At 37.3% G+C, this 14,733-nt stretch overlaps 1 protein-coding gene across 1 annotated transcript in view; it reads right to left on the minus strand.

Annotated features, from left to right (window-relative positions):
- Positions 1–14,733, minus strand: part of NCAM2 (neural cell adhesion molecule 2) — a 198,250-nt gene that overhangs the window by 34,929 nt on the left and 148,588 nt on the right. Inside the window, exon 12 of the mRNA XM_054165884.1 lies at positions 13,656–13,829. Within this exon, the coding sequence (XP_054021859.1) occupies positions 13,656–13,829 (174 nt within the window). The remainder of the gene's footprint in view (positions 1–13,655; positions 13,830–14,733) is intronic.

Consider the following 14,733-nt stretch of genomic DNA (forward strand, 5'->3'; position numbering starts at 1 on the left):
TGCAGATATTTAAGAGGAGATATCAAATTGCAATAATCAAAAAAAGGTGATTTGAGAAGCAAAAGGGCTTCAACTCAGAACATTTTTAGAAATCATGACTGAATTTCCCTGGCAGCAACCTTTCACACAGCCTATCTCTATGATTCTACCTGGAGATGCCCTCAGAAGAAAAAACAATAGAGAGAAAATCTTGCCAGAAAAAAAAAAAAAAGATGCTGCTCTAATGTACAGCAACAAGTCTAGAAACAAAATCCAGGAAAATAATGTTGGATTTCAGGATCCCTTGTGGCAGTGCAGTACTGCATATTACTCTATGGAACTGTACTTCAGGAGAAGACTTGATGGGGTGCTTGGTGCCATGGGTTAGTTGTTTAGGTGGTGTTGGATTGGTTGATGGGTTGGATGTGATGATCTTGAAGGTCTCTTCCAACCTGGTTTATTCTATGTATTCTATATGTATTCTATGTATAATACATAGTAGTATGTATTACTAATACCAGTATTAGTATGCATTTGGAAACTGATCCATACAAAGTTCTTGGACCATTATCCCACCTTTACAAGAAAGACTCCTTTTATTGCCTCTACAGCAGTTGTCACCTTGCTGTTTGCCAGCTGTGTGATGAGCTCTCCAGGTATCAGGTTCATAGTAGGGAATGGGCATAAATTGAATGGATGTTACCTAAAGTACTTCTTGCACCCAGAAAAGCAGGGCCTTACTATTATTGTAAAGGAGGATATAGAAATGTTATGCCTTGTAAAAAAAGGTAGTAGTCTCTGTCTCTAAGGAGTCCAGAGTTTTTCCTTATATAGGAGTGTTTTAACAGTTGCTTTAGGCTGATTTTCAAGTCATACATTTAATGAAAGAATAATTACTTCTGTCAGTACTCTTATTCTTTTGAGTCCAGACTCATTAAAATTTCTATTTCTTTAGTTTCTGCAGTAGACAGAGATCACATTACATGTGGACCTAAAGGGATTTAATGAATTTTTGGGAAAACAGTAATTTCTACATTTCTCATTGAAACATGGCAACTGTTTACTTGTAAACAGAATAGAATTGTGTATCTTCAGCACATTTTCAAGATTTAAAAATATCAAGCTATAAAGTACAACCATGTAATGAAAAAAATAAAGTACTATCATGAGAATAGGAATAGAATTTGGAGAAGGGAAGGATTATTATATGTAACATTCAGTCATGGTAAGATGAAATTTAAAACATAAACCAAGCAGCAGCAGTGTTTCACTTGCCTTTCAGCCATGCTTACTTTCCAAGGCTGAATAATTTAACTGAAAATAAACTTTAGGACACACTAAAAATTAGTGTTACTGTAAATGTTTTTAAAATTTAAATAACATAAAAGCATGATTATGAGTCTACATTAAATAAAACATGAATGTGTTTACATAAAACCTAAGGATGTGATTGTACAAACACTTAGGTGGCTTCTGGGGCCTCTGTAAATAGCATTACATAGTATTTAAAGAACAGTATTTACTTTAGAATCCCCTGCATAGTACTATATGTCTAGATACAATGACTTACAAATACACTTATAGAATCACCCAACTAAATCTGATAGCCAAAACTGGAGCCACTTGGTATCTGTGATGGTATGATGTGGATGTGGTCTGTACATAGGCAGAAAATTGTAACAATATCCTCCTTGAAAGCAAAGAAAAGAACAGTTCTTCATCAGAGTACTTTAAATATTCCAGCTGTAAATGAATACTTAGAGTAATTAGCTAAGATTAAGGAGCTGTCTCACAGACTTTGAACATATGAATGAGAAAAAAAATTGGTGTAATGTATGTTATACGAATCACAGAATCACACACAATTATTGAGGCTGGACTAGACCTCTGAGATCATCAAGTCCAACCTATGACCCAACACCACCACACTGATTAGATCCTGTCACTAATTGCCACAGCCAATCTTTCCTTAAACACCTCCAGGGGACAGCAACTCCATCACCTCCCTGGGTAGTCCATTCCAGTGTCTAATTACCCTTTCCATGAAGAAGTGCTTCCTAACATCCAAACTAAACCTCCTGGGGTGCAGCTTCAGGCCATGCTTTCTCATCTTGTCACAAGTTGCCTGGGAGAAGAGCCTGAACCCCACCTTCCTACAACTTCCTTTCAAGCAGTTGTAGAGATAAGGTCCCCCCTGAGTCTCCTCTTCTTCCGGCTAAACATCCCCAGCTCCCTCAGCCTCTCCTAAGACTTTCCCTCCAGTTCCTTCACCAGTCTTGTCACTGTCCTCTGGACCTGCTCCAGCATCTCACTATCTTTCTTGAAGTGAGTGACCCAGAACTGCACACAGTAATCATGTTGAGGCCTCACCAGTGCCGAGTACAGGGGCAGAATTACATCCCTGGACAGAATTACATGCTGCCCAAGATGCTGTTGGCCTTCTGCTCTGTGAGAACAGTGTGGAATCTATGGCAGTATATCACAAAGGGTCTTTACAAATGTCTCAGAGTTTTGTAGATGTCACACAACCTGAGGAATTTCACCAGTGACCAACACTGTTTTGGTTCATCTATGAATTTGCACAGTAGGAGGAAGAGTATAAAAAATGTTTTTCTACATGAGCTTCAGAGAGTTAGCTCGCAGAAGTGTTGATGAAATGAAGTTAGAAATTGCCACAGGGGAGAAATATCGGAAAAAATAAAACAAGGTTTTGCTACACAATAGGCAAGATGTTTATTTCTATGCAGAAACAGCCAGGCTGTCTCAGCTCCATCTGTTTGCCGTGCCCAAATAACAATTAATTTCATAAATACCGTTCAAGCATCTGGCTATAAATGTCAGAATTCAACTAACACAAATAAATGAACTTTAATAATGACAATATTTGAGGCTGCACATCATATGATAAACCATAATGGTAGTGAATTCTACTGCCAGTAAAATCACTGGCATAATTTCCATTACTATACAGAGACATTACCAAGCCTTAAGTCATTCCCTAAAGTATATACACAGAAACAAATGTAACCATTTTCAAAAACAGAGAGAATGGCTCTGTTGGGAATTTCCATCATTCTTTTTGCACTCTAATGTATAATTATTGCATTATTTTGGAATAAAGGTTGTAGTGGCTTAATTAACTGTGCATATAAACTACCTGTGAATAAAGATCCATAGTGTGGTAAATCAGGTATAATTAATCTCATATAGTGTTCACTAACGTGAATAATTTGCTTTGTAAAACACTTCTTAGTGGTTGATATATAAAAAAAATTATACCTGGTAATAACTGCTTGAATATTTTGAGTGCAGCTCCAAAACACAATTATCCTGTTAAGCTCCTTTTCTCCACACATTCAACTTTCATTTTTATTGGGTAGGATTCTGATATATCAGTATGCTAATTGAACCAGAAGTAGAATCATTTGAGGGAATACCTTTGATACCCATTTCTATTAAATAAAACTAATATGAAAAGATTAAGTAACCTTTAGAACAAAATGTACAGTGCTATAAATTAAGGAAAGTAAAGCAAGCTAAAGGGTAACCCAAAGCTCCTAGAAAAGAGCAAATTTATGGATTGACAATATAGTTTGTAATATATTGAATCAGCATGAATCCAGAAAATGGCATCTGTCATATAACATATTTAGGACGTAAGAATTAACAAGTTTTCTAACTTTTTAAACAAGTAACCCAAAGTCAATCTGTATTGCATCTAAATAACAACATAGTACACAATCTAGGAAAAAAACACCAGCAAAACCCTAGGAGAAACATTCCTAGAACAAAATCAATTTACTGAGATGGATCATTGTATCAGTAAACTGATCCTATAACCTCATATGAAACTAGAATACAATAGAATAGCATAGAATCAACCAGGTTGGAAAAGACCTTTGAGATCATTGAGTCCAACCTATCATCCAACACTATCTAATCAACTAAACCATGGCACCAAGTGCCCCGTCCAGTCTCTTCCTAAACACCTCCAGTGGTGGTAACTCCACCACCTCCCTGGGCAGCATATTCCAATGGCCAATCTCACTTTCTGTGAAGAACTTCTTCCAAAAGTCCAGCCTTGCATGGACTGTATACCAAATAATTGACTTACACAAGTTAGTGTTAAGAAAAAACTGTTAACTGCATGCAGTATTTTAAGGCTATAGGCTTACAAAAGATATTGTGCTCCCATTAATAAGAACCCATGTTACCATATCTTCTTCACATTTTTATGTTACATAAATTTAACAGTTACTTAGAGTATTTTGTAAACAATTCAACCACTTGTACTGATTACCCTCTTATCCTATTAATCTTGTGCAACTATGAGCTAAGTTTTGTTTCTTATCACCATTGAAGAGGAATTTATCTATCAAACACACATTCTTACTTAAAACTGAGCAAACCCATGGATAATATTATTTTTACCCCTTGTCTGTCTAAAAAGGCTTTGTAATACTCCATTTCTTCCAGTATATGGCAAAATCTTTTTGGATTACAATAAAAATATTTCTTGCAAATCTGAAGCAGTTCCTTCAAGTATCTCTTGTTCATTATTTTTTTTTTTTGTTAACTGAAGTTTTCTCAGTAGCTATTTTTTCTAGTTCACTAAAGGTGCAAAAGACTTCAATAATAAACCAGTTCTTTACATAATTCAATATAATATGGCCACGGTATGTTGCTGCAGCCTTGGAGCTACCTAGGAAGCAGGTTATGACACAGGAGTTCTGCCTTTTATTCCTCTAGTTCTTGCAGTTTTCAACCCTGGAGCACACAAAGTGTGAGTAAAAGACACTCTGCTTGCTCTATTACCAAATGCAGAAGCTTGCAAAAACCTAACCACTCCAATCTGAAGTACAAATAAACCACCTTTCAAAGAGGCCATCCTTACAGCAACAAGCAAAGGGACTAAAGCATGATCCAAATGTATGGTTGATGGTATTCAGTACCCTGCGAAAGCAAAGCTTTTAAAAATGTACGTTTTCAACAACTGTTCTTTTGCTTCTTACACACAAAGATAATTTTCATTCATAATGTTTTCTTTCTCAATCCTGCCCTACTGTCCTTTATTTCTTGAAAATTAAGGGGGAAGAAAAAAAAAGAGAGGGGGGGGGGGAAAAACAAGCAATAAAAAGGAGATTTGTTTTATGATATTTAATGCAATAGGTCAAGCAACAATGGCTATAGGCGTGAACAACAGGAAGTTCCATCTTAACATGAGAAGAAACCTTTTTATGTTGAGGGTGACAGAGAACCAGGCAGGCTATCCAGAGAGGTTGTGAAGTCTCCTTTCTGTGGACTTTCAAAGCTCACCTGTATGCATTCCTGTGTGACCTGCCCTAGGAGATCCTGCTTTGGCAAGGCAGTTGGACTAGATGATCTCTAGTGGTCCCTTCCAACCCCTAACATTCTATGATTTTATGATATTGTGAAATGTAATACAGATAAGGCTATTCATAACTACTCTGTCATTCAGTGACCTCAAAAATACTTAAAGAATATGTTGTCCTCCAGGAACACTTTCCTATTTTGTATTACAAAATGCAGCATGAGTTTATACATGCATAAATATTCCACAAATGTACTTTGCCTTTCTGTAAGCAATTTGCAATGTAAAATAAATGCAGATGGTTAGAATTCAGATTTGAAAGGCAAAATTTGCAGTTGCACCATGCATCTAATTTATCAGTTATTCATATTAAATATTGCATTTCATCGCTCTCTGCTTAACAAGATTCACCTTAACAAAGCAGAAAGACCTTGACATCAGAGCAGGATGTTCGCTGCAAATTTACCTGAGAGGTGATATTACAACAGAGGAATAAGAGGTGAAATATATCTGGAAAAATTGATTTCTATTTAATTGCTTATTAAAATATTTACTACAATACTTCTTGCAATCAAAGTACCTTGCATTTGTTCTTAGAGATTTTAAGCTCTATGTCCTTAAAAAAAACCACACAACACCACCACTTGAACATAAATCACATTTTACAATGAGCTTTGACTAAATGCAACTGCAAACACAGAATTACAAGCTATTGAAAAGTAACCTCAGATATTGACAGTGGTGCTGTGAAGTAGATTTTCTGGGTTTTCTTAATTTCTCATGACATTTTATTCATCTTTGAATGTGAGAAGTACAGCCCATTCTCCTAATGTTTTAGATCTGTACAAAAACCTGCAATATTTAAACCTAGTTTTCCTTTCACGCTTCTCCTTGCTTCCCAGTCTCTCTAATCCATCCATCTATGTGAGAGTTATACAGCAAAGATTAAGCTGGGTGGAGGCCAGGAATATCATAGTATCAGTCAGGGTTGGAAGGGATCACAAGGATCATCTAGTTCCAACCCCCCTGCCGTGGGCAGGGACACCCCACACACCGGATTGGCCCGGGTTGTTTTTGGTCTGATAAAGGCACGCATCCCCGGAGGTTGGCACTCACGGTAGGAGTAGTATAGAGACAGAATGAGGGGGCTGAATATCTTTCTTACATGCAGGTGTAACACAAAGTATTTTGGACAAAAAGTGATCTTCCTACCATTTACTATTGTTTGTATTTTGATTGTAAACTGGTTGTAAACTACATCCATTTATTCAGCTTTGGGTTTGGTGGGGTTTTGTTGGGGTTTTTTGTTTGCTTGTTTGTTTTTTTAATTGTATGACATGTTGCAAATTATACCAGTTTAGCAAAACTTAGATATATTAAAATATAAGATTTTTATTTGTGTTATTTGTATTGTCTCTTACATTACTATAGCTTAATATATGCAACTCCCACATTCTTGTAAATTCAAAGCAGCTTTAACTTGAGAAAACTATTTTTGAATCAAACTAAATATCCAGATTCTTTTGAAAAAGAAATCCCATGAGTTTAGGTTTAGTATCGTAAGTATATTAACTGATATCAGGAATGAAGATCATCGTGTCCAACTCATCATCCAACACCACCTAATCAACTGAACCATGCAACCAAGCACCCTATCAAGTCTCCTTCTGAACACCTCCAGTGATGGTGACTCCACCACCTCCCCAGGCAGCCCATTCCAATGGGCAGTCACTCTCTCTGTGTAAAACTTCCTCCTAACCTCCAGCCTAAACCTCCCTTGGTGCAGCCTGAGACTGTGTCCTCTTGTTCTGGTGCTGGTTGCCTGGGAGAAGAGACCAACCTCTGCCTGTCTACAACCTCCCTTAAGGTATTTGTAGAGAGCAATAAGGTCACCCCTCAGTCTCCTCTTCTCCAGGCTAAGCAACCCCAGCTCCCTCAGTCTCTCCTCATAGGGCTTGTGTTCCAAGCCCCTCACCAACTTTGTTGCCCTTCTCTGGACACGTTCCAGCAAGTCAACCTCCTTCCTAAACTGAGGAGCCCAGAACTGGACATAGGACTCAAGGTGTGGCCTAACCAGTGCAGCGTACAGGGGCAGAATGACCTCCCTGCTCCTGCTGGCCATACTGTTCCTGATGCAGGCCAGGATGCCATTGGCCCTCCTGGCTGCCTGGGCACACTGAAGGCTCATGTTCAGCCTACCATCAACCATCACCCCCAGGTTCCTCTCTGCCTGGCTGCTCTCCAGCCACTCTGACCCCAGCCTGTAGCACTGCCTGGGGTTGTTGTGGCCAATGTGCAGAACCCAGCACTTGGATGTGTTAAATTATTGTCTATTGGCAACAGATATTTTCTTATATTAAACCACTAATTTATGTAAATATTACAATATGCCCATTGGAATGGGCTGCCCAGGGAAGTGGTGGAGTCTCTATCACTGGAGGTGTTTAGGAGGAGACTTGATGGGTGTGCTTGGTGCCATTGTTTAGTTGATTAGATGGTGTTGGATGATGGGTTGGACATGATGATCTTGAAGGTCTCTTCCAACCTGGTTTATTCTACTCTATTCTAGTCTAATATGACAATTACTGTGACATTAAAAAAAATCTCCATATTGTGCACCAATTGCCATGGTACAAGTCATGTATAAAATGACAACAAATTTTTTGGGTTTGGTTTTACAGGTTTTCTTCATCCATGTTTTCCTTGGCTTAAATTGCCTGCCTAATGGCTTACTAAGCTGTAAAGCACAACCCAGAAATGTTTTCTGAAATACTTATAGCATTATTTAACATGCACAAGAATCTCTGAGACACTGTGGTGGTTTGGCCCTGGCCTGAGGCCAGATGCCCACCAAAGCTGCTCTATCACTCCCCTTCTTAAACAGGGGAGAGGGAAAATATAACAAATGTGCCATAAGTCAAGATAGAAGCAATTTAATAGGGTATAAAGCAAAGGCCATACACGGAAGCAAAAGCACACAAAGATATTCGTTTCTACTTCCCATTAGCAGACAATGTCCCATCACTTCCCAGCAAGCAGGGCTCCAACACATGCAGCAGTTGCTCCAGAAGACAAACACCATCAATGAATGTCCCCACACTTCCTTCTTTCCCTTAGCTTTTATATCTTAGCTGATGTCATACGATATGGAATACCCCTTTGGTCAGTTTGGGTCAGCTGGCCCAGCTGTGTCCCCTCCCAAGATCTTGCCCTTTTCTCAGCCTACTGCTGGGGAGAAAATGCTGGAAAAGCACAGCCTTGGTGCTTGGCTCAGCAGTAGCCAAAACACTAGTGTGTGATCAGCACCCAGCTGCATAACTGCAAAACACAGCAGTACGAAAGATGCTCTAGGGAGAATTAGCTCCATCTCAGCCAAACCCAATACAGACATCAAGTGCTACTAAATTGATGGAGTACAGACATGATATTCCAGAAATGAAGAAACACTCCTCAGGAATAGGAAGTGCCATTTAAGAACTGAATGTGATCACAATTCATGTCATAGGAAACCAAACCTGACAGATATGCCAAGGAACTCAATGTCTCAAATACTTTCTAAAAAATTATTTTTCCACTGGAACAGGCTAATTAATGCATTTTTTCCTTCTACTTCAGCAACTTAGTGCTGCACACTAAGGAATTCTGCCTTAAAGACTTTCAGCTATTAATTTTGGATGTTGACTTAGACTACCAAAATAATATACAATTTGTTTGCTTGATCTACAAATTATACAGATATACTCTACTTACATTAAAATCATAAAGAAAATGATTTGATTTCTTGGGGTCCATATTTGTCAGGAATCCATTTTAAAGTGTCCCCAGCTTAATGGTGAAGTACTGGTATACTGGGGAAGCGTTTTAGTAATCAGTGGAGGGTATATAATTTCATGCTTCACTATAGAATCACAGAATGTCTGGGGTGGAAGGGACCTTCAAAGGTCCAACACCCTCTGCAGTAAGCAGGACAGCAGTATAAAAGCAGGAAGTACAAAACCTACAACTGAAGGTGTAGTACATCAGAATCCTAATGGATTTAGCTATTAGATTTCCTCCCCTCTCCCATGATGACAGCATGATACAGTAACTGCTATAGTTTGCCATAAGAAAGAAATATCCTTTTGTATAATGTGGTTTCTGAAATCTTGGTGGAAAGACATGCACTATAAACTTCTAAAGGTGTATGAAAGAGTTTCTGTTCATGTGATGTCTATCAAGAAGCCTTGCTTAAAGACCAAACCTGAAATTTAGTTTTATCCAAAAGCATGAACTGCCCATTTCTGTTGGTACATTATACTTATTATAAATGTAAAAAAGAAAATGTCAAGACCTTACTTCAAATTCATTATTTTATTCTAGAAGGTTTATAGTAAGATTGGCCAGTAAAGCCCTGACATTTTCTTTGCTGATTTTTCTTATTCTTTTTTTTTTTTTTTGAAGAATATCCACCACAAGCCATGTTTTGGTTTTTAAGAGCCAATGTAAAGAAGAACATAAAATTTCCATGTTGAGTAGCCACCTGAACACACATTAAAAACTTTGTCAGAAGAGCCATTCTTTGAGTAAGTTATTTTTTAGGGCACATCAGATTCAACAGTCTTTACCATGATTACCCAGAAAGAGCACATTGTGAATAACTCTTAATAGAAAAGTGCATTTTATTTTTCCTTTCCATAATAGAAACAGAGAGGGGAGTATTAATATTTACTGCAGTTCACAGGAAGAAAGAGAGAGAACAGGAAGAGAGAGTATTTGCTATACAAATCCCCAAATGCAGATCTCTCTTTGCTAAAATGACATCCATATATTCCATAGGTGAATTTCTGCAGTAATCTTAATATGGGACTGGGTTTTCACTTTGTTCTTCATTTTCTACCACCACACTCAGCAAATTGAGTAGCAGCAGAAACACACAGATTGGTTTTCTTTGGTAATGCATTCTTATATTAATATTTAATGCTTTGAAAAGAAAGCTCCATTCACGTTTCTCTAGCTGTAAGCAGAAAAAAAGGAAGGAAAAATTGCTAGGATTTTAGTGCCATGTCCATCTTATGATGAGAGATAGTGACAGTGGAGTACAGATGCTTGTATTCCTGCTGAAGACATCCAAAAGTTTTCAGAAGGTATATTTTTTTGAAGTTTCAAGAATCCATCCATAGTGGCTTAGTTAAGTTACATCATTACAAATATTATTATCTGCTGCTGTGAATGAAAATTGAAGGGACTGAACAGACATGAAGAATCAAATGTCATAGACTCTAAGACCTTTCTGTTTCTTCCTTGAAAAATGCAATACTGCTGGAAAGGGAAAAAAAATACAGGCTTTTCCTTATGATGTCTTTAGTGATTACTCAGAAACTGATAAGTGAATGTCATTTAAAAGAAGCTCAAATGCAGAGAAGATTGTGGTAAGACAATTTTCCCCAGGTGCAAGATTACACCTTCTCACTGGTTTCTTTGTATCTACAGAGGAAAGCATGAAAATATTCTTCACTGTTTATCCACTCTCCTTGGAGAATGACCCTTGCCAATATTACCCACACTTTTATTTCTTCAAAATTAGTGGCCTCATTGCACTACTGACAGGGTCATATATGTCTGGGCCCTGAGGTCACTGTTAGTCCTGACTGTCCCTGGCCCCCATCTCCCCTCTGGGGGACTCTGACTCCCAGGGAGCTATGCTGCACTGTAACTGTAAAGTGAAGATACAGAAAGACTTGCAGCTAGCCTGCAACAAAACAGTTTTTGTATTCAGAAGAGCACCTAAGAAGTTCAGAAAAATCTGGCTATCACTTGCTCATCTCTTAGTGAACTATGATAGTATTGATTATGACTTTTAAATCCTTAAATAGTCTGAAGCTGATGTATCAGAATGACAGCTTTTACTTTCTGTGCTTTCCTTCAATAGCTGCAATCAGTACAGACTTTGAAATGAGATCTTCATTATAAAAGACAAAGGGGCGAGAATAGGGAAGCATATTCTTGGCTACAGCTCCAAGACTCTAGGATTTTCTCCTTAATTTGATCTGAAAACAGCTCAAACTAGTACAGTTTGAGATGAAAGCCATCTTTTGTGCGATTCTATGAAGAAACCAGCAGTGTTCCTCCCAGATTGAGAGAACTGCAAGCTGTTTAAATAGATTTGCACAGAATCAATGTTTTACTATTTATTTTTTCTGATTGAACTTATTTGTATTTACTGGATGTTTGATTACATAAGAATGTTTAACAACTTTGGTAAGCTTCTATTGCATTTTTCATACAAATAAAACCAGACAATTATAATCCTACTTCCAGAAGACTTTACACATAGTTAGCATTTCTTAGTCACAAGATAATCAATGACTTATTAGTGCTTGTAGCACTTCTTTTCAACAACCATTTGAAAGATCTATTAAACATTCATAACCACTTTATTTATAAAATCAGTTCTGTAGGCAAATTTCCACAATGTTTGTTACATTTTAACATACAACCCTTGTTCATTTGATGAGTTTAATGCTGTTACCTATGACTGTATGAGAACAACTACACTACTCCTTATGGTCATAATAGAGGAACCAGAAGACCCAGTTTAACCTGGAGAGTCTTTGCATTAAAAGGCCAATAGTCTTCCAGACACAACTTTCTCCTGCATGTAGATTTTTTTGCCTCTTCACCCTATAAGATGTTCCTGGAATTTGCATGTTACCTACAGCATGGCAAAAATGGGCTATAGTACTATAGAGTTAAATCAGTCTGATAAAAGGACATCCTGTAAAATTTCAGCATAGTTTATTACTGGCTGCTGGTGAAAAAAAATCATGACTCATGCCCATTATTACTTTGAGATATACAAGCAGTTAACTGTCCTCTGTAAACAGCATTTAGTATCTGTATCTTAGCCATAAACCTGTCTCTAAGAAGTGAATAAATGAAAACCATGATTTTGTTTCCATTAAGCAGTATTTACCAAGTATAAAATTATGATCACAGAATGTTAGGGGCTGAAAGGGACCTTGAGAGATCATCTAGTCATCTAGTCCAACCCTCTTGACAGAGCAGGATCACCTATACCAGGTTACACAGGAACTCATCCAGGTGGGTCTTGAATACCTCCAGATAGGGAGACTCCACAACCACTCTGGGCAGCTTGTTCCAGCATTCCATCACCCTCACAGTGAAATAATTCTTCCTTCTGTTTCCATGGAACTTCCTATGCCTCAACTTCCACTCATTGCCCCTTGTCCTGTCGTTGGGCATCACTGAGAAGAGCCTGGCTTCATCCTCTTGGCACTCACCTTTTACATATTCAAACACATGAATGTGGTCACCCCTCAGTCTCCTCTCTTCCATGATGAAGAGCCCCAGCTCCCTCAGTCTGTCCTCCTAAAGAATACGTTCCACTCCCTTCATCTCTGTGTTGGACTCTCTCAACCTACTGACCACACCCCTACAAATCATGTTATGGAATAATAATTGTATGTAGTCTAAACATCCTCCTCACTCAGCTGAGAACATGCTGAGGTACAGTAGGACAGTGCCCATTAGTTACCTAAGCACAATGAAAAATTGCCTCAAAAACATGTGTTTTTTGTTTTAGCATTCAAAAAAACATAGAAGTATCCTAACTGCATAAGCATAAAGAAAAACAAAGAAAAGCTTTCACACAAAGAAAAGGTTCTTTAAAAATTCTTCCAGGGAAGAATTTCAAATAGGGATTTGAAAGAGGATCTCTCAATGTTATCCTACCGTGACACTGTAAGTAGCTAAAACATAAATGGAGAAAAATTTACACAGATGTTCTAGAAAACTTGCTGAAAGGCTCTTAATGCTCAGGAAACAAGCAAAGGATGAATTTTTCAGGAGGATTCCAGCAGTATTTAGCAGCATTTTAATTAAAAAAATAGGACACTAATGCTATTTTTTTGGCATCTCCATTGGCAAAGACTGCTCTAGGCTGCTCAGCCTGTGTTTTGGTAACATATTTTGTTTTTCTGGTTTTGCCCTATAGTATCTCCCAAGTAAACCAAGTTTTTAACCCATTTTAGAATATCTGCTAGAATTTATCACAAATGCAACTAGGTACCTTTTTGTTTCCCAATCAAAGTACAATCAGGGCTTGACTGAACAGTAGAAAATGCAGAATTTGTTCAACAAATGCTTTTAAAACTAAAAATTATTGGTTGACTTTTACAAGATTAAATCAAGATTTCTAGCTGCTATTAAAAGCTCTGCATTAATATATAGATACAGCTACTGGACTAAGACTAATTGAGAAACAAAGACTCACGTAACACGCACATGTATTGTTTTCCCTTGACATTATTTTCAGTTAAAATACATTTAGGTTTTGCATACTTACTTTGAACTCCATGGGAGCGAACTATTTTCCAGGTTTCTGAGGATACCTCTTTTACATCCACTTGGTAGTGATGAATGGGCACACCTCCATGTGAATCTGGCTTATTGAATGCAACTTTGGCAGTGGTTTGTGACAACTCTAAAACTCGGACCCCGTAAGGATTTGATGGCACATCTAAAAATGTACAAACATCAGTCAATAATAAACAATAATCCATTGCAACCTGGACAGCTGATAACATGCTATAACAACAACAACAACAACAACAATAATAATAATAATGCTCTAGAATCCTGAAGGGAGAAAACAAGAAGATATAATATGATGCACTAATGTTTGCATTAGAAAAGCAACTTTCTAATACAGAGCTGTAAGAAAACAGCACTTATTTTCTTGCATGCTAAAACTGTGCAAAAACATTTACTTAGTAATGTATTTTTGAAATAGACAATTTCATCATATGCAAATATAATACATTGGTCTGTATAATTATGTAAAAGAAACTTTACATCAAAGTTAAGAGGACCTGTTATGGCTAAATAGATCGTTCAGAATCTGAATTCTTCTAGACAAGATTATGACAAAAAAATGTAGAAATAACTTGGCTGTTTATATGAAATTGAAATACAGCTGAAAACAAACCCATGAAACATTAAAGATGTCTATTATCTTTTCATTTAAGCAATAATTTACAGAGAATTTGAATAAACACTGTCTCTGAAAACAGAATAAAGTGCAAATCTTTGCAAGTAGAAAGGAATTACACAAGCAGAGCAGATGTCTGTAAATATTGAGATGCTAGATAGGAAACAAAACCTGAACATTAAACTTGGGGTCAGTAAATCTTTGAAAATAGAAACCTGATGTAGTATTGCAGTGTATGTCAAAACTAAAACATAGAAGACAAATTACTAACTTCCAATTGTCTTACATTTTTAATTGTTGCCATTTCAGAAAATACTAGGGAGAATTTTAATCCTGTGGACAGAATACCAGGGATTTCAAGCACCATTAAAAAGATCTCTTCTGATACATCTGGCAGTAATTTGCATACCTGCTTACAGATTTGACATTTCTT

The sequence above is a fragment of the Dryobates pubescens genome, chromosome 12 (assembly GCF_014839835.1).
Source record: "Dryobates pubescens isolate bDryPub1 chromosome 12, bDryPub1.pri, whole genome shotgun sequence".
NCBI lineage: Eukaryota > Metazoa > Chordata > Aves > Piciformes > Picidae > Dryobates > Dryobates pubescens.